Here is a 21125-nt window from a genome sequence, read left to right as displayed (position 1 = left end):
AAAATGCATGTTATTTTTTATTTAGTACTGATCTGAAAAAGATATTTCAGATAAAAGACGTTTAAAAAGTAATAGTTGAATTCATAAAAATTACCACGTTCAAAAGTTTACATACTCTTAATACTGTGTTGTTAGCTAAATGATCCACAGCTGTGTTTTTTTTGTTTTGTTTTGTTTTTGTTTTGTTGTTCATGAGTCCCTTGTTTGTCCTGAACAGATAAACTGCCCGCTGTTCTCAAAAAAAAAAAAAAAAATAAATAAAATTCAGGTCCCACAAATTCTTTGGTTACAAAACTGTTAGGTTCAAATGCTCACTGATGCTTTAGAAGGAAACACGATGCATTAAGACCCGGGGTGTCAACTTTTGAACAGAATGAAGATGTGTATATTTTTGTTATTTTGCCTAAATATCATAATTTTTTATTTAGTAATGCCCTTCAGAGGCTACAGAAGATACTTACATGTTTCCCAGTAGACAAAATAAGTTACATTTCAGTAATAGTTGAGAGTCCCTCAGTTGTCCTCAGTGTGAAAAGATGGATCTCAAAATCATGTGGGTAAGTCATTGTCGGTAAGGGTTGAAATGCTGAAAACCACAGAATTTACGGGACCCGAAGGATTTTTCTAAAGAACAGCAGTCAGTTTAACTGTTCAGGACAAACAAGGGACTCATGAACAACTATCACTAAACAAAAATATCATTCACCTGTGAATCATTCAGGTAATAACACAGTATTAAGAATCAAGAACTTTTGAACAGGGTCATTTTTATAAATTCAACTATTATTTTCTTTTGTAGACTATCTGTAAACATCTTTTATGTGAAATATCATATTCAGGTTAGTACAAAATAAAAAATAACAATATTTCGGTAAAATAATTAACATTTTGCAGATTCTGCAAGGTGTACGTAAACTTTTGACTTCAACTGTAGGTGCCCTTTAATTAGAACAGAATGCTTGTGACCAAATGTCACAAAATCAGCTAGCAACTAATCACAAAAGCTTCTAATGAGCAGGATTTCGTACAGTGGAATTAACGGATAGGGAATCAAATGTTGTTTACTTTTTAACCATAACTAGCTTCAAAAGTTGAAGCTCTAACTTAAAGTCTCTACAAATTGTTAAAATTGCATCAAAGATTTCAAATCGGATGTGTACATGAATGAGCACCAACCTCATTACATCTGTCCACCAAGACTTTTAAACATGTTAACATGAAGAAAAAAGCTTATTTGTCTAATTTCTTAAGTTAAAAACCAGCCCCACATCCAATTAAAATGACTCTGTGGGAAGCAAGACGGAAAATACATCACTGTGAAATTTTGGAACGTTTGATATGCATTTGGCAAGTTGTGGCGGTGATCATCTCGCTCAGATGGGACAGCTTGAAAACCTCATTATCACTGTGCCAGAAGTATGTGTAGCTGATGATGTTTACTTCTGAGAGCGAAAAATTTACATTTAGACAAAGTGAGGATTGAGGGCGTTCAGAGATCCTGCAACAGGAATACATAAAATATGAGCTCTTTTATAGTGTTAGCTAATAAACAGATTACAGTCAAGCACAAACTGCTCCTGCTCAACTCACAATAGCACCCACAGACTACAAAATCCTTTTTTTAAATTCACATCATTGACAAATACACAATCATTCAGTATGTTTTTGCATGAATAAAGCTGACAATCTCTTCATCAGAATACAAACGCACAAGACATTGTCTATGTAATCTCAAGCACTGGGACAGATAAGCTACTGCCGCTAGAGTCTGGATTTGTTTTCAATGAGGGATTGTCAGAAGAATGCTTTCATCATTCCGTAAAACAAGACAATGATTGTCAGCACCATGTATGAAGATGTGGACCGAACATGGGAGCTAATCAACCCGCTGTTATGTTATTTCAGAGCGCGCCTTTGAAGAGGTCTTCTGCCTCAAAGCCTGCAGAGATACACGCCGGGCCTCGGGTTAAAGCTCGCCCCCCTGTGAGAGTTAATGCAAGATTCCCGCTAGCCTGAAGGGTGAGGATGGGGGTTCTGGTTCTGGTAAGGTTTTGGTCTTTAAACAAGTGTTGATAATGGCATGACTTGTATAAACATGAATCAGACTGGGCTTTTGATAAAGCTCTTTGAGCAAAGTGTTATTACAGCAGCTTTCTGCAATGAAGGTGGGTGTGTAGGTGTGTCCTTCTCTTTCAAACGCAAGCTGCTTGACGTATTATGACAGTGGCTCTAAAAGTGGAATTGCTGTGAGAAGCTGCAAGAATGTGGGTAATTAAAGGAGTATTCTGGGTCCAGTACAAGTTAAGCTCAATCAACAGCATTTGTGGAACACTTCCAAAAATAATTAAGTTTCCTCCCTTGTTTTGTTAAAAAAAGGAGGTTACATTGCAGTACTGACAATAGAAGTAAATGGGACCATATTTTGGAGGGCTTAAAAGCAGAAGTGTGAAGCTGATTTTTATTATTTTGTTAAAAGTTGTCATAAAATTTGAAAATGTTGCATTGGCTACTAACTGAGATAAAGTTTAAGTTTAAAATACTAAAATGACTAATTAAAAACTACTATAATAAAAATGATTCAAATATACATACAGTGCCTTGCAAAAGTATTCAAAGCCCTTCGTTTTCTTTATGTTTTGTTATATTGCAGCCTTATGTTAAACTGCTTTAAATAACTTTTTTCCAAATCAATCTATACTCCAGTCCATACATCATAATGACAAAGCAAAAAACTGATTTGCAAATTTATTACAATTAAAAACTGCAAAAAAGTACAGTTCATAAGTATTCATACTCTTAATGCGGTACTTACTGAAGCAACTTTACAGCCTCAAGTCTTTTTGGGTATGATGCAACAAGATTTGCACATCTGCATATGGCAATTATCTGCCATTCTTCTCCTCACCTCTTCACCTCTCAAACTCTGTCAGCTCAGATGGGGGCAGACACACAATTTCAAGTTTCTCCAGAAATGTTTGATTGGGTTCAAGCCAAGGACATTCACAGAGTTGCCACTCTTGCTGTGTGCTTAGGGTTATTGTCCTGTTGGAAGGCCAACCATCTGTCCAGTCTGAGGTTCTGAATGCTCTGGACTGGGTTTTCATTAAGGTAATCTCAATATTTTGGTGCATTGAGCTTTTCTTCTACTCTGATGAGTCCCTCAGTCCCTGCCACTGACAAAACAGTCCCACAGAATGAGGCTGCTACCTCCATAATTTACTTTTGGGATGGTAGCTGTGAAAGTAAAGATCAGACCAAGCACCAAACATGGTGCTTGGAATTTAAGGTTCATCAGACCAGAGAATCTTGTTTCTTACAGTCTGAGAGTTCTTTAGGTGCTTTGTTGCAAATTCCAAGCTGGTTTTCTTGTGTCTTAAATAAGAGGAGGATTGAGTTTGGCCACACCGCCATAAAGACAGAATTGGTGGAGTGTTGCAGTGATGTTTGTCCTTCTGTAAGCGTCTCCCGTTTCCACATATGATCATGGAGCTCAACTAGAGTGACCATCAGCTTCTTGATCTCCATCAATTGCTCAGTTTGGTCAGGAGACCAACTCTAGCAAGAGTCCTAGTTGTTCCAATTGTCTTCCATTATGGATAATGAAAGCTTCATGCTTCTGTAAACCTTCAGTGCAGCAGATTTTTTTCTGAACTCTTCCTCAGATGAACAATCCTGTCTCTGAGCTCTGCATGCAGTTCTTTTGACCTCAGGGCTTGGTTTTTGCTCTGATATGCTTTTCACCAGGTAAACTTTTATTGAGAGGTGTGCGCCTTTCCAAATCATACTCATTTAGTTGAATTTGCCACAGGTTTACACTCAAAGAGTAGTAACATCTACAAGCAATATAAAAACTCCTGAGCTAAATTTCAAGGAATCAATAAATTTCAATGGAATCATTTCAGTTTTTTATTTTTAATAAATTTGCAACATTGTTAAAAACACTTTTTACTTTGGCATTATGATGTATGGAGTGTAGATTGATGTGGGAAAAAACATAAGTTTAACATAAGGCGGCAACATAACGTGAAAAAACTGAAGGGGTTTGAATACTTTCACAAGGCACTGTTTTTAAATGATTAAAATGATCAAAGCACATAATAAAATGACTAAAACCTTACAATTTAAATAAAATAAAAGCTATTTCAAAATATCAATAAAAGTAAATTAGATTGGCTCCATTCACTTCTATTATAAGTGACTCACTGTAGCCTTTTTTGTGGCAATCAACAGGACACAAATTCTGGAACCTTGAACTTTCCTTTAAGGTGTGTTTACCTTTGCTTGCAAGTGTATAAAGTAACGTTGAACAGCTTTGGCTTGGTAAACTTTGCTTTCTGAACATTTACAAGAGGTGTGATCATGAGGTCATTGCACTATTGACAGTGTGTTTGACTGAAGCATGAAAGTGAAGATTGAGTTATGAGCAAAGAAACCACTCTGAACAGTTGAGAAGATTAATGACTGTATGTTTGCTGTAAAGCTCTTGGGTAAAAAGTTCACATGTATTAGGACACTAGAAGCTCCACCCAAAATGAATTTATGACATGTCCCTGGATCTATGCGCTGCCAAGTTTCGTAACGCTTGTTTTCCTTTCCGTGCTCCTATAAAAATGAATTGCTTCTTGATTAGACCATAACACAAGACCTGGTAGATTCTTTTGTATCTATAATCTGATACTACCACTGGACAGATTAAGCTTCAAGGAAAAAAATGTCACTCCTGCTGAATAATATAGGAACAGCTGGAATACCGGGAGTGAGATTTAATCTTCAGGCTTGATTACAAAAAGCACCAGTGCTATTAAAGAGCCATAAACTGATATTTCCACACACAGGGTTCCCAAATAGATACATTTAAACAATTTAGGGCCGCACATGGTGTGAATTTACAAAAAAAAAGGCATACGGGTATAAATGGCCAAGCAATGTAGACAGCATCGTGAATTAAGAGGGGATTAACTGCATACACTTTTAGAACTATTAATAACAAAACCAACTGTAAACGTTCATTAACAGAAGCAAGAGACACTGAAGACAAACGCAAAGATTAGAAAATAACATTACTGTAACAGGCAGATCGAGCTCACTGTTTATGATGCAAGAAATATTGGAAGAAAATCCTAAATACTGAATTTCGGGGTTTATATGAATGTATCTCTAAGAGGAACTGACTGTCTTCAGAAAAGTTTAGATTTGCTTTTCATCTTACCTCTGTATAATGCATATTAATGTAGTATTTAAAAGTGCAGAGCTGTTTTTGTTTACAGCAGTGACCAGGAAAACGTTGTATTGCTGATGTTCCAAAAGTGCCACCTGCTGTCAGTGAGTGAATTTGCGTTTTCATTCAGTCTGTCTGCTGTTTTTGTTTGGTTCACAAAGTTAAGGTAAGACCATTCTGTTTGTGCTTTAATTTTTGTAATTATACAACTAATTTACATCAAAAAGTGTTTATGCTACAAGTGACATGTTTGTTTGGATTGTGATTAAAATGCATTGGTTCTGCAACTGATTCATGCATTCTGATCATATACAGTGGGGCAAATAAATATTTGATACACTGTTGATTTTTCAAGTTTTCCCACTTAAAAAGAATGGAGAGATCTGTAATTTTCATCATTGGTACACCTCAACCGTGAAAGACCGAATCAAAAAAAAAAAAAAAAAATCCAGAAAATCACATTGTATGATTTTTAAATAATTAATTTCCATTTTATTACATGAAATAAGTATTTGATACAATAGAAAAATATAACTTAATATTTGGTACAGAAACCTTTGTTTACAATTACAGAGGTCAGACGTTTCCTGTAGTTCTTGACCAGGTTTGCGCACACAGCAGCAGGGATTCTGGCCCACTCCTCCATACAGGTCTTCTCCAGATCTTTCAGGTTTTGGGGCTGTCGCTTGGCAACACAGAGTTTCAGCTCCCTCCATATTTTTTCTATTGGATTCAAGTCTGGAGACTGGCTAGGCCACTCCAGGACCTTGAAATGCTTCTTACGAAGCCACTCCTTAGTTGCCCTGGCTGTGTGTTTGGGGTCATTGTCATGCTGGAAGACCCAACCACGACCCATCTTCAATGCTCTTACTGAGGGAAGGAGGTTGTTGCCCAAAATCTTGCGATACATGGCCCCATCCTCCCCTCAATACGGTGCAGTTGTCCTGTCCCCTTTGCAGAAAAGCACCCCCAAAGCATGATGTTTCCACCCCCATGCTTCATGGTTATGACGGTGTTCTTGGGATTGTACTCATCCTTCTTCTTTCTCCAAACACAGCAAGTGCAGTTTATACCAAAAAGTTCTTTTGGTCTCATCTGACCACATGATCTTGTCCCATGCCTCCTCTGGATCATCTAGATGGTCTTTGGCAAACTTCAGATGGCCCTGGACATGTGCTGGCTTGAGCAGGAGGACCTTGCGCACACTGCAGGATTTTAATCCATGACGTTGTAATGTATTACTAATGGTAATCGTTGAGACTGTGGTCCCAGCTCCCTTCAAGTCATTGACCAGGTCCTCCCGTGTAGTTCTAGGCTGATCCCTCACCTTTCTCAGGATCACTGATACTCCATGAGGTGAGATCTTTCATGGAGCCCCAGTCCAAGGGAGATTGACAGTCATCTTAAATTTCTTCCATTTTCTAATAATTGCGCAAACAGTTGTTTCCTTCTCACCAAGCTGTTTGCCTATTGTCCTGTAGCCCATCAGCCTTGTGCAGGTCTACAATTTTGTCCCTAGTGTCCTTAGACAGCTCTTTGGTCTTGCCCATAGTGGAGAGGTTGGAATCTAATTGATTGAGTGTGTGGACAGGTGTATTTTATACATCTAACAGGTCTGTGAGAGCCACTGGTTGGTAGGTGATCAAATACTTATTTCATGCAATAAAACAGAAATTAATTATTTAAAAATCAGACAATGTGATTTTCTGGATTTTTTTAGATACTGTCTCTCACAGTTGAGGTGTACCTACAATGAAAATTACAGATCTCTCCATTCTTTGTAAGTGGGAAAAGTTGTAAAATCGGCAGTGTATCAAATACTTATTTGCCCCACAGTAAAGACATATTTTACTGTAAAAATACAGTAACAAAGTTTTAGGTTTTACGGTTTTAACCTAAATTTACATTACTATACCGTAATTTCATTAACTGATATAACCAACCTATTTAAGTACAAGCAGCTTTTAAATACTAACAATACTAATATTAAAGGTGCACAGTGCCATTTACACAAACACTAAACACCATCACGGTGACACACTTGAAACTGAAATAATGCAATAAACATTAATTTAACAATGTTAGATGTAACCATCAAAAAGATCATTTTTTTACCATTTTTTTTTTACCAACCAACAGGTTTTTACTGTAGCATTTTTACAGTATTTTATTGTTTCACTGTCTTTTTTTTTACAGTGCAACATCTGAATGTGACTAAACAAATGCTTCTTGATCTCTCCCCAGAACTAACTTCATGTTTTCTTCAACTATTCTCAACCAACTATTCCCAAGGTGCATTAGGTGAAAGGTATTTTGTGGATGTATGAAGTCATTTCTCCTTAACATTCACACAGATTAACAGACTACTTACACCTGACAACCAGAAAGTCAAGTCAAGTCACGTTTGTTTATATAGTGCTTTGTACAATACAGACTGTGTCAAAGCAGCTTTACAGTATTAAACAGGAAAACAGTGTTGATAATGCAAAGGACAATAGCAAACGCTCAATCATAAAAACTGAGTGTTTGAAAGTGCTGAAATGTGCTATTGTGATATCATTTAAAACTTAAAAATGTATTCAATATTTTGCTTGATAAGTGTATTTATACCATATTTCACTAAAATAAATGTCACTTTGTTTGACACTTTGTTATATACTGCAAATAGATTAAAGAGTGGCTGAAGTCATTTTCAGGTCCGCTATAATATCTGGTTGGGCTACAAACAGAAAAGAAGGACATCCTACACAATATAATGGAGAAAAAATGTGTTGGATTAATTTTGAGGTCATTAAAAGAAGTGAATAGAGCTTTCCAAAAGCAAACCAATCCAAGTTATTGTTGCATAACTTTCGCATAGTTCTGTTGAAATCAGCGTAATCGCAGCGATCACTAATGCAGCGTAAACACTGGTGTGTACTGTAGGAACACTGATAAAACAATTCTCGCTAAAAGCATCAACATTCACTGTTGAATATCTTTTAAACACTCTTTCTGAGCTATAAACATGGAGCAGTTCTGGGAAATCGGTGCTGAGAAAAACAAATGTTTCTTATGATTGGTCCAGAAAGCCTCAATCTGTTCGCTATAAATTAATGAGGATTTTTGTGTCCTCTGGGTCCATGTGTGTCCTTTGTTCTTCCCTCTGGTTCATAAATTGTTCCATCAACACATTTGTTATATAGGTCTTTGTCTCCTTTAAAATCCAACTCAACATTCCCAGTCAGTTAGTTATCAGGTTTTTTTCCCATCACATGATCGTCAAGTTGGCCCACCCCTGATCTAATATATGCAGGTCTTTTCCCAATCACATCTGGCCTGTATCACAGCTCACCAAAGGCTATCTCCTGCATGAACTCCACAAGCACATGAGGAAGATAAATCCACTGCATTTCACCCTGTACCATCTAAATCCCTCAATCCATGTTTTGGATTCCTTCCAGAAAGCACTCTCTCAGAGCACTCAGAGTATCACAGGAAAGGCATGCCCCTTTCAACAAGACATGATATGACCTGGAAGCCATTAGATGTGTGTAAACAGTTCATAGGATGAAAATTATGGTCGTAAATCAAAGCTGAAATTCTGACAGAAAGCACAAGCGAGTAAAAGGACATGCAAATAAATAAGTTGAAATTCTCTATCATACATATGGAATAAAAAAACACAGACATTTTCTATAAAAGGAAGCCAATGTGTCAGCTACCTTTTCCACTTTATAAGAGCTCACCCAAAAGTGCTGTATTTTCCACAATGATGTGTCATTACAGAAATGGATGTCCGCTGCTTTTAAAGTAAGATCACTTTGAAAACCTTATTGATCCACACTGTCATTTCCCCTTACAATTTCATGATTATTGAGCAACCCAACCTCTTGAAATACTTTCATTGGTGTTCTTGCGTCAAACTTAACTGCCCTAGACAGTCCTCAGTTCCTTCTAAACTTCTAAAGTCAAAAATGACTCCTTTTACTCATCTGTGTTAAGGGGGGAGTCAAAACAAAATGAAAATTATTACAGGAAATATGAAACTAAAAGCTGATATATTAACTTTATGTCAAAAGGCCAGTTTTTTCAGTTCCCCAGATAGTTACATACACTAAAATAAATCAGGGTAAGGCTTCATTTTAATGAGATCTGGCATGATATGAGTGCTCATGTTTAAACCTGTCAATCAAAGTCTGTATGACTGACAGGTCCATTGGACAGTCTAGCAAAATAGAGAAGTCAGCAGTGATTCACCTGACTGCATGCTAGTAATATTATGCTGAAAGCAGTTTAGTTATTAGCCAGTCAGCAAATAGTACATCAATAAGTCAAGGACTCATATATGGGCCATTCTACAGAATTGGTGCAAAGTCAAGAGTTGGAAACTCTGTCTCAGTCGTTTTCCACAAATTTTATATGTATGCAAATAGTTTAATATCCAAGGTGCACATTTCTAGCAGTTGTGCAGTCAATTCTCATATTGTATTTTCAGAAAGTTTTGGAATACTTCCTCTCACCAAATGTGTCACTAGCGAAACACAATAATATAATTTAATTAAAAGGGTTACATTCACAAATTAAGATTTTGCTTACATTTTTCTTGTAAATATACATATTTCTATTTAAAAAAGTGTTCAGAGGTAAATCAATAACTATTACAATTTAAACAATATTTCAAATGTGATTTATGAGATTTGTTGTATTTTTAATCCAATTTTTCTTCGTAAAAGGCTAATTGTTGATCATACTGATTTCAAAGTTAAGAATTCAATAGTTTGAATATACCTTTTTTGATATACTCATATATAGTATCATAACATCTTAGTTAATAATTCAGTATACTTTATTTTTGACAAGAAATCCCAGGTTTCGGTCGTGACAGCACATTTTCAGTAGTGACAGTAATGTTTTGCTAGCGACCACATCACATTACAGAATTTTAACCCACATGCTAAAACACTATAAAACACAAAAAATTGCATAACTGTACCAAAATTTTGTTTATTTCCCCCAAATAAAGGAAACTTCAACAAATGTTGCGGACTTGACTGTTTTGATAGTGACAATTGTACATACTTTTAAACCTAGCTAAAAGAACCCCCCAAAAATAGGTAATGACATTCTTTAAGGTTATGCACAGATTTTTTATCCTTTTGAACACATTTACCTCAAAATGATGAGACCTATCTACGTATCTATGTAACTATGTAGCTATGAAAGAGAGTTAAACATAAATATTTCCTGATCATAAATGTAGGGGTGTAATTAAAACCAGTCTCAGCCTATCTTCATAAAAATCTACTATTTGAATACGTTGCTTTTTAAATGTGTTTTTTTTTTTTTTTTTTTTTGTGGAACAGCAGTTTGCACCAGTTCTGTAGAATGGCCCATATATATATACAGTGATGAAAACAATTATTTGATCCCCTGCTGATTTTGAATGTGTGCCCACTGGCAAAGAAATGATCAGTCTATAATTTTGATGGTAGGTTTATTTGAACAATAGAGACAGAAAAAAGTTATAAATTGATTTGCAGTTTAATGAGTGAAATAAGTATTTGACCACTTTGCAAAACAAGACTTGGTACTTGGTGGCAAAACCCCTGTTGGCAATCACAGATGTTTCTAGTAGTTGGCCACCAGGTTTGCACACATCTCAGGAAGGATTTTGTCCCACTTCTCTTTGCAGATCCTCTACAAATCATTAAGGTTTTGAGGCTGACGTCTGGCAAATCAAACCTTTAGCCTCCTTCACAGATTTTAGGTCTGGAGACTGGCTAGGCCACTCCAGGAACTTAATGTGCTTCTTCTTGAGCCACTCTTTTGTTGCCTTTGCTGCGTGTTTTGGGTCACTGTCATGCTGGAATACCCATCCACAACCCATTTTCAATGCCCTGGCTGAGGGAAGGAGGTTCTCACCCAAGATTTGATGGTACATGGCCCCTTCCATCGACCCTTTGATGTGGTGCAGTTGTCCTATTTCCTTAGCAGAAAAACACCCCCAAAGCATAATGTTTCCACCTCCATGTTTGACGTTGGGGATGGTGTTCTTGGGGTCAACAATTCAACATTCCTCCTCCTCCAAACATGACAAGTTGAGTTGATATCAGAGAGCTCGATTTTGGTCTCACCTGACCACAACACTTTCACCCAGTTCTCCTCTGAATCATTCAGATGTTCATTGGCAAACTTCAGACCTGTACATGTGCTTTCTTGAGCAGGGGGACCTTGCGGAGTCCCAGACCGAGGGAGGTTGACAGTTATTTTGTGTTTCTTCCATTTCTGAATAATAACACCAACTGTTGTCACCTTCCCACCAAGCTCCTTGGTGATGGTCTTGTAGCCCATTCCAGCCTTGTGGTGGTCTACAATCTTGTCCCTGACATCCTTAGGCAGCTCTTTGGTCTTGGTCATGGTGGAGAGTTTGGAATCTGATTGATTGATTGATTCTGTGGACAGCTGTCTTTATCCAGATAACAAAATGAGATCAGGAGCATTCCTTTTAAGAGAGTGCTCCTAATCTCAGCTTTTGACTTGTATAAAAGACACATGGAAGCCAGAAATTTTGCTGATTGATAGGGGATAAAATGCTTATTTTCCTCAATAATAAAATGCAAATCAATTTATAACTTTTTTAAAATGCATTTTTCTGGATTTTTTTTTTGTTGTTGTTGTTGTTTTTCTGTCTTTCACTGTTAAAATAAACCTACCATTAAAATTATAGACTGATCATTCCTTTGTCAGTGGGCAAACGTACAAAATCAGCAGGGGATAAAATATTTTTTTCCTCACTGTACACACACACAGTGATAAGATAATGTCATGTCTGCTACTTAGCACCCATAACAAGCACAGCTGATTTCATGTTCAGTTGCTAAATACACAGCTAATCCTGATTAGCCAAACACAACCACAAAAGGCTTACTAAACAGTATTAAAAGTTACCCACAGCTTTTCTCGTTTGAATAAATTACAGCGGTCTTCAATTCTCAGAAATAATTGGCCCATGAGGCTCTCCCCAGAGAAAGTCTGATGATTACCGTCTGTGTGTCAATGTCTCTGCTAAATTACAGCACCAGGTCCCAATAGCACAGGCAATCTTTCTCTATTCTCCAGAGCTATCAAAAACTAATCAGAGGAACTCAGAAGGCAGCTTTGGGATAGTCTTTAAACAATGTGACACTGGTTATGATGCTAATTAAATCATAGTGAGGACATTTGCTTTCTCTGAAAATAAGTCTCCACAGAGATTGTAAAATACTAGTGACTTTAAAAGACTTTATCAAGAATGATTAGCAGTGGAGCATTGTGAAAACAGAAAGTGAAAAACAAGTCTACCGGAAAACATTTTGCATCTTCATACTTAGTGAATAAAATATTGACATACCTCTTTGATTACTGACATGGCTGAAGTAATTCGGACAGGGGATAGTGACCACCTCTCCAATCCTAGCTGATGGCCAGCATGCTAGATCCCATTCACCTGTGCAACCTTAAAGAAATGTGAGCAAAATCCAATGAGGAGATAACATATCTAAAAAGATTTAATCATGCTGTAATTGGTGATAAATTCTACAGTGCCCTCCAAAAATATTGGCACCCTTGGTAAATATGAGCAAAGGTGGCTGTAAAAATAAATCTGCATTGTTTATCCTTTTGATCTTTCATTCAAAAAATTCACAAAATTCTAACCTATCATTGAAGTGAAACAATGGGAAGTGGGGGAAAATCTTATTATGAAATAAATGTTTTTCTCTAGTCCACGTTGGCCTCAATTATTGCAAAGTCCTTTTCCCAAGATAACAGCTCTGAGTTTTCTCCTGTAATGCTTAATGAGTTTGGAAAACACCTGACAAGAGATCAGAGACCATTCCTTCATACAGAATCTCTCCAGATCCTTCAGATTCCCAGCTCCATGTTGGTGCTTCTTCTCTTCAGTTCACCCCATTCATTTTCTATAGGGTTCAGGTCAGGGAACTGGGACACCATGACAGAAGCTTTGTTTTTGGCTCAGTGATTCAGTTTTGTGTTGATTTGATGTTTATTTTAGATCATTGTCCTGATGCAAGATCCAACCACACCCCATTATAAGATTTCTAACAGAGGCAGTCAGGTTTAGATTTTTTTATCTGTTGGTATTTGATATTGTTGATATATTTGATGTTAGTCCAGGACCTCTGGCAGAAAAATAGGCCCACAACGATAAAGACCCAGCAGTATATTTAACCATGGGCATGGGGTGCTTTTTTCCCTGTTTGCACCAAATTCATCTGAAATTCATCTTGCTGCCTAAAAGCTCTCTTTTAGTTTCATCTGACCATAGAAGCCAGTCCCGTTTGAAGTTCCAGTCATGTCTGACAACAGAATATGCTGAAGTTTGTTTTTAGATGAGCGAGGAGGATTGTTCTTAAAACCCTCCTGATGGTGAAAATGAGGATTTTCAATGTTTTAGTTATTTTCTTGCAGCCACTTTCTATTTTGTGAAGCTCAACAATCCTCATATTTATATTGTTTATTTATCCTGTCAAACAGGAAGTCAAGTCATTTCATAATGTGAGTTTCTCCCACTTTCAAGTGTTTAACTTCAGTGAAACCCCATATAAAATGAATGGGGTGAATTGAAGAGAAGAAGCACCAACATGGTGCTGGGAATCTGAAGGATCTGGAGAGATTCTGTATGAAGGAATGGTCTCTGATCTCTTGTCAGGTGTTTTCCAAACTCATTAGGCATTAGAGGAGAAAACTCAGAGCTGTTATCTTGGGAAAAGGACTTTGCAATAATTGAGTGCCAATAAGTGTGGCCAACGTGAACTAGAGAAAAACATTTATTTCATAATAAGATTTCCCCCCCACTTCCCATTGTTTTACTTCAGTGATAGGTTAGAATTTTGTGAATTTTTTGAATGAAAGATCAAAAGGATAAACGATGCAGATTTATTTTTACAGCCACCTTTGCTCATATTTACCAAGTGCGCCAATATTAGTGGATAGCACTGTATATTGTGTCTGGTCAATATGGGATTGCACAATTATTTTAAAAATATTTATAAAAATGCAGACTATACAAAAAGTACAAGAATTAAAATTTATAAAAACAACTTTATAACAATTTATAACAGACTGTGCTTTATCAAAGTTCATCTCACACTCTGAGAAAGCAATCTGCAAATTGGTCTAAGATACATTACCCAAGGGAGGTTTGTGATTGAGATTTAAATCACAGGAAACACAAATGACAACACAACTTTGACACACCAGCCCATAGATAATCAGACCTTTAAGTCACACAACCAGCCTTTGTAATTGCTTTGTGCATTAAGAACAAAATCAATATTAGATTAGGTTGGAATAAGCAGCGTTTTGGTTTGATGAGGTACATGCCCAATAGGCAGCCACTAAAGCTTCTGGTAAAGTCCACTTGTAATTTACTCATTCTAGCTTTTTTTCACACATACAAATCATACAAATCCATATGAATGATTCCAGTAATTAAGGTGCTCTATTATATGATTGTTATTAGAATTCACAATTAAATATGTGTTATAACTCATTTGTGGTTATTGTCTGCCTTGCCAGTAATGAACAATCGAGATAAAACTTGATATGAGTGGTGACATCCTTTTCATGTTTTCATTATCATAGCAGAATCAGACTTTAATAATGAAGTGAAAAAAGCAATTCATATCATTTCTTTCATATTTTTTAAAATTAGCATCATTAATTAGTCCTTTTGTGACTTGACTGAACCAAATTCTGTGGGTAGCGCATGGATGTGTTCTCAGACCATCTGATGTACTACCTAATCAATGATGGAGAATATTTCACATAAAAACCTAAATCTACTTGTTGCAAGCAAAACTAACTGGCTGAGGCAGTGCACTGAAACAACTACGGATTTAATCACAAAGAATGTGTCAGAGAAAACACTGATGTTGTGAAGATCGCACTTCACAGAAGGACATTTCTGCCTAATTAACCAGCATGCCTTTGTAACCTCTTCCGAAACCTGGTCAGACAAACAAACACAAAACAACAATTATCTGGCCAATTTACAGCATCTACAGTAATGAGAAGAGAGGTTTGAGCTGACTGTGGGAAGAAATGAGAGAAAAAATATTGACACTTTTTGAACATTTTGAATGTTTTAAGATCTGATTAAATGTGCAAAAAATACAGCTATGCTGCTTATCTGCAAAACATTCAAAATGTTGCTCTTGCATTATTAGCCCAACCTCATAATGCACATTTTTACACTGCTCTATGTTTATAGTATAGAGTGACACTGCTATTTGTAGTTAATGAAAAGGTCACATTTAAAAACCAAGACCTTTAGCATTAAAGGGGACATCAAATGCAAAATTGACTTTAACATGGTGACGGACTGTCTCGTATTAGCATATTTCCACCCTTAGCCAGTTGTACACTGTCTACCATTTTCTCTGCACTCGAGCAGCTGTAGGGACAACAATGTCTTGTAAGCAATGCAGGTGTTTTGTAGCTGGATGTAAAAGTGAATATATGACTCTTTATTTTCTCCCGACATCAGAGTCACAAATTAGTTTTATGTTTGATTGTAATGTGCCACCGAATACACAAAAAAAACAGAAGAGAGGGGAGGGGTGAGCAGTAGCTCATTATCATTTTAAGACGGCTCACTGTGAAGAGATCTGTTTTTGATGAGGTAAAAAGGGTGTTGTTTTACATGACCACTGAGGAATTTTAATCAAAGTATGTTGCAGACATTTCATGTAGATCCTGAAGAGTCATACCAATTTGTGGAAAATAGGCATCGATGTCCCCTTTAAGGTAAAAACAATGTCCCTTTAGGCAAGTCATTTTACTCAGAGGACATCTTTCAAATGCCTCATGCCGCTATTTCAGTTATGGAAATACAGCTTCTTCAGTAGTGTGTTTAGGCACCATGCAACCCATGGCAGTTGTAGTGATGTGATGACTGGTTCTTTTATTTAGAAGGCAAGACTATTCTGTCATATTTTGCATTGCACTTTCTCCTGTTCATAAGTACTACGAGTGCACCACCTTTGCATATTCAAAGAGTTTGGTAAAAAAGCAGATTTTGGTATATTTGGAAATACAGTTTAAATCATAAGTTTACATACACCTTGCAGAATCTGCAAAATGGTAATTATTTTATCTAAATAAGAGGGATCATACAAATTTTGTACTGACCTGAATAAGATATTTCACAAAAAAAATTTACACAGTCCACAAGAGAAGCTAATAGTTGAATTTATAGAAATTACCCCATTTACAAGTTTACATTGGCTTGATTCTTAATACTGTGTTGTTACCTGAATGATGCACAGCTGTGTTTTTTTTTTTTTTTTTTAGTGATAACTGTTAATGAGTCCCTTTTTTGTCTTGAACAGTTAAACTGCCTGCTGTTCTTCAGAAAAATCCTTTAGGTCCCACAAATTCTATGGTTTTTCAGCATTTTTGTGTATTTGAACCATTTCCCTGTACGTTTTTGAGATCCATCTTTTCACACTGAGGACAACTATACAGAAGGTTAATAGGCTGATGCTTCAGAAGAAAACAATGCATTAGGAGCAAGGGAAACATTTAAGTATCTTTTGTAGCTTCTGAAGGGCAGTTCTAAATAAAAAACAAAAAGAAATTTGGGCAAAATAAGAAAATTGTACACATCTTTATTCTGTCCAAAAGTTTACACCTCTGGCTCTTAATGCATTGTTTTTCCTTCTGGAGCATTAGTGTGCATTTTAACCTTCTGTAATAAGTGCACATGAGTCCCTCAGTTGTCGTCTGTGTGAAAAGATGGACCTCAAAATCATACAGTCATTGTTGGACCACAGACTTTGTGAGACCTGAAGGATTTTTCTGAAGTACAGCAGGCAGTTCAGGACAAACAAGGGACTCATGAACAATGATCACTAAAAAAAACAAAAAAACAGAGCTGTGGATCATTCAGGAAACAAAACAGTATTAAGAATCAAGTGTATGTAAATTTTTGAATGGAGTCATTTTTACATATTCAATTGTGAACTACATGTAAATGTCGTTTATGTGAAATATCTTATTCAGGTCAGTACTAAATAAAAAATAACATGCATTTTGTATGATCCATCTTATTTTACATTATTACATTATTTGCAGATTCTGCAAGGTGTGTGTGTGTGTGTGTAAACTTTTGACTTTTGAAATTACAGATACTAACTGTCATGCTGCATTATTGTCACTATATTTTCATAGTGAATTTCTGGCAACCATGTATATTTAACAGGATGTTACAGTGTATATCACCAATATACAGAAATCATTGTGTCTTTACAAGCCTACTGTTGTCATATAGTGACTTATATGCAGAGTACATACCTGAGGTGATGTTTTCCAGCTTGGACAAACATTCTCTTTTCTCCGCTTCCAGCTCCCACATGACCTCACACATCTGGACAGACAGCATCTGTTTACATCAATAACACAATCATAAGATTTTGACACGGGGTACGTCTCACTTCCAATAAAGCATCTAAATTTTTGAAGTTTCAGAGAACATTACGTCACATTTCGGAATAGCGACAGACCTTTGATCACATTGCAAGCTGAACACAATTACTGTTTGAAAAGGATGAAGTGAACTGGTTGCACATGTGACACTGCCTCTCCCTTTTCCTGAGTGTCATGGAGATTTGATGAAGGGTAGGACAATTCAAGCTGTTCCTTCATTTTTACATAGCAATTTAACAAGCGTAGCGTAAGTACCCACACTGCGCAGAGCTCTTAATAACGTCTCCTTTCACCCCTGTCAATCCCTAAAGGACTAACCTCCAGACATCTATAAGTTGGAAAAATTTGCAACATAAATTATTTGTCCTAAAGCTGTCTCTCTGCAGCTGTATCCAATTTTCCTTAAAATGTAGGCTGGATTATATAAGAAAATGCTCTCGAGGATTCTTTCATAGAGCACCAGAGGACAGTCAGATTTATGGCAGGTACTCTGGCAGATGAGGCCATTGAGAGGTGGCATCAATCAGAATTTCACTGCAGAGCTATGGTTACTCCCTAACCTGTCCATATGCTCACAGAAAGTATGACCATCTGGGTCATAAGTTACTCTGGTACCTGAACGGTCAGTATGTATGATATACAACAGAGTTTTACAACTTGTTTTGCAAGACAATAGCCTCATAAATAAGGTTCAGTAGCACTTTCTACAACACTGGACCTGAAATGTGTCCTCTTTAACTTGTGTTATGCTGAATATCATCCGTTATTATGATTGAAGAGATAGTTCACCCAAAAATAAAAATTCTGTCATTAATTACTCACCCCCATGTTGTTCCAAACCCGTAAGACCTTTGTCCAACTTCAGGACACAAATTAAGATATTTTTGATGAAATCCAAAAGCTCTCTGTTGTTTGAAATAACACGAGGGTGGGTAATTAATGACAAAATTTAATTTTTTTGATAAACTATTCCTAAACAAGCAAAACTGTAGGAAAAAAACAGACTCATCTTATTACTGATAAAATGCTACACATGTCACAAATGTATAAAACTAACACATATTAAGCATATGTGATATATCTTGAGATATGTGCCGTTCAGTGTATCTTTTAACTCAAGTTGAATGCTGTACGTCAAGTCAGCTGAAAGCAGTTTCTCAATATTTCATGTATGTGCCCAAAGCAAACAATTGCACTCTTTTGAACATATACTGTTATGTGTGGGGTGACGTATTCATAAATTCAGTTGCATGGTAAGCTGTACTTCATAGAGACATGAGTCACTACTGTCTGCAGCGAGGAATGAGGTATGATCAAGGACAGTGCTGACATGGACACAAGGATGAAGAGAGAAGAAAATGATGGTTGTTACCATGGTGTCACAATAAGAGAAGAAAATAATTATTTTCACTATTTCAAATAGCACGATTAACAATTATGACAGACAGTTTAAACGGTAAACACAAGCTGTATAGAGGAATCTTTCCATGGGAACACTGGTACTGTGAATTCATGCTGTTACTAGCAGTATCACTTGGGACAAGTAAAAGTAAATACTGACTGATTTCCCAGGTTAACGATCAGATTTCTATCAATAGCAGCACAAAAAAATGATAAACATAATGATGGAAATGTAGTAAAGCAAAGCATAATTTTTGGACATGTTAAGCTTCACATCTGGCTAGACCTAAGGAAATCTGAAGTAATTCAATAAACAACTCTATACTCATTTTGAAGGAAATCTACATCTACACAATAGAAATGTGCATACTGCTTACAGAAACTGTTTTCCTTTTAAAATCTGGATTTTAAATGGCAATGCAAACTGTTTTAAGTAAAATGCACAGACCACTGAAACATATTTGTGACCATGGACCTAAAAACCAGTCTTAAGTTGCATGGGTATATTTGTAGCAATAGTCAAAATAGATTGTATGGGTCAAAATTATCTTTTTTTAAGCCAAAAAAACAGTACAATATTTAGTAAAGATCATGTTTCATTAAAAATTTTTTCGAAATTTCCGTAAATATATCAAAGCTTACCTTTTAGTTAGTAATATGCATTGCTAAGAACTTAATTTGGACAACTTTAAAGACGATTTTCTCAATATTTAGATTTTTTGCACCATCAGATTATTTGTATCTTGGCCAATATTTGGAAACCATACATCAATGGAAAGCTAATTTGTTCAGTTTGCAGATGATGTATAAATCTTAATTTCAAAAAATGTACCCCTATGACTGGTTTTGTGGTCCTGGGTCACATTTGCATTATATCATATAATCCAACTGGTTATTATTTTAATGCATAAATCAGCTTTATTAATATCGCTGAATATGCTTTATCAAAATGTCAGTGTAGGCTATAAGAGAAGCTCTCGTACCACATAATTATGTCCTGCCTGCCTAGTTTTCAATCTTAAATTTGATTCACTTCTTACGGATAACGCAGGAAAGTTTAAATTGATTGCGTTCTTATCCGGTGAAATGTACAATTTAATTCGGTTCCGTTACCAAATTCTGCTCTGTGAGAGGAAACACAGCAGCAGTTGCTCAGAGACAGAAGAGCACAAGAGCAACAGTTTACTGAGGCTCATTCATCAAAGTGTATTTTGTCAGCACAGTTTAACGTGGCTTCAGATTTGAGAAGCAAAAAAATCTCCAATGAAAAGAAGAAAAATGAAAAAGCACACAATCTACCTTTATATCCTTGGATCTGACGATTTGTTTGAGGACTAGGTGTGTTAAATACTAAAAGGCTTTTCTTTCGTCGATGACTAATTACACGGGAAAACTGTATAAAATGATAAAGTGTTGGTACTCACGGGTCCAAACGAGCAGGTTAGGTACAAAATAAGCATTCGTTTAGACATATCCATTTCAGCCGATTCAGCAGCTGCCTGAGAGCGCTTTACCGATGCACAGAGACAAGTTGACGGTCGAAAAGTAACTGACAAAAGAATCCGAAACTTCAGCCAAGTATGCGCTCCGGTGCGCACGGGTTCACCAGCCGTACTTCGCCGCCAAACCTGTCCATGTTTATCTCTAATATGAAAAACGCTTCATTCATAAACGACTCTGGAGTGATGCGAAGGCGCTTGCATGAACCACGTAGACACGTGACACGCGTGAGGTGGACTGTAATTCCAAGGCTGCAGACCCACGTTCTAAACCCTCACTTCCAAAAGTAGGTGTGTGTATTCAATAGTGAGCAGCACCAGCAGCAGCACAGCCCTGAATAACAGCGTTTAGTGACTCATTCTCTGTCTTAACCTGTCCGCACAGCACAGCTTCTGCGCGCTTTTCATTCAGGGCACAAATATTGTTCTCAAATCTTGCGAACTGTCATCCGTCGCAAAGGTTTTGCTCTTTGGTCTGTTAAATTATTAACTGTTAAACTTCTGATTTCTGTTACAGCTGTCCCATAACTGCGTAT

General features: G+C 36.6%; 1 protein-coding gene and 1 long non-coding RNA gene across 2 annotated transcripts in view; both read right to left on the bottom strand.

Moving 5' to 3' along the window:
- Window positions 1-6128, bottom strand: part of vipr1a (vasoactive intestinal peptide receptor 1a) — a 32442-nt gene extending 26314 nt beyond the window's left edge. Inside the window, exon 1 of the mRNA XM_073849418.1 lies at window positions 5801-6128. Within this exon, the coding sequence (XP_073705519.1) occupies window positions 5801-6128 (328 nt within the window). The remainder of the gene's footprint in view (window positions 1-5800) is intronic.
- Window positions 6129-12589: 6461 nt separating this feature from the next.
- On the bottom strand, window positions 12590-20745 carry LOC141344073 (uncharacterized). Its single transcript, XR_012356806.1, has 3 exons — window positions 20515-20745; window positions 17558-17645; window positions 12590-12695 (listed from the first exon to the last, which is right to left on the bottom strand). It is a non-coding gene; the product is annotated as an uncharacterized lncRNA (long non-coding RNA).
- Between the last annotated feature and the right edge of the window lie 380 nt (window positions 20746-21125).

Source organism: Garra rufa, chromosome 10, assembly GCF_049309525.1.
Source record: "Garra rufa chromosome 10, GarRuf1.0, whole genome shotgun sequence".
NCBI lineage: Eukaryota > Metazoa > Chordata > Actinopteri > Cypriniformes > Cyprinidae > Garra > Garra rufa.
This window is presented reverse-complemented; position numbering and strand designations above follow the sequence as displayed.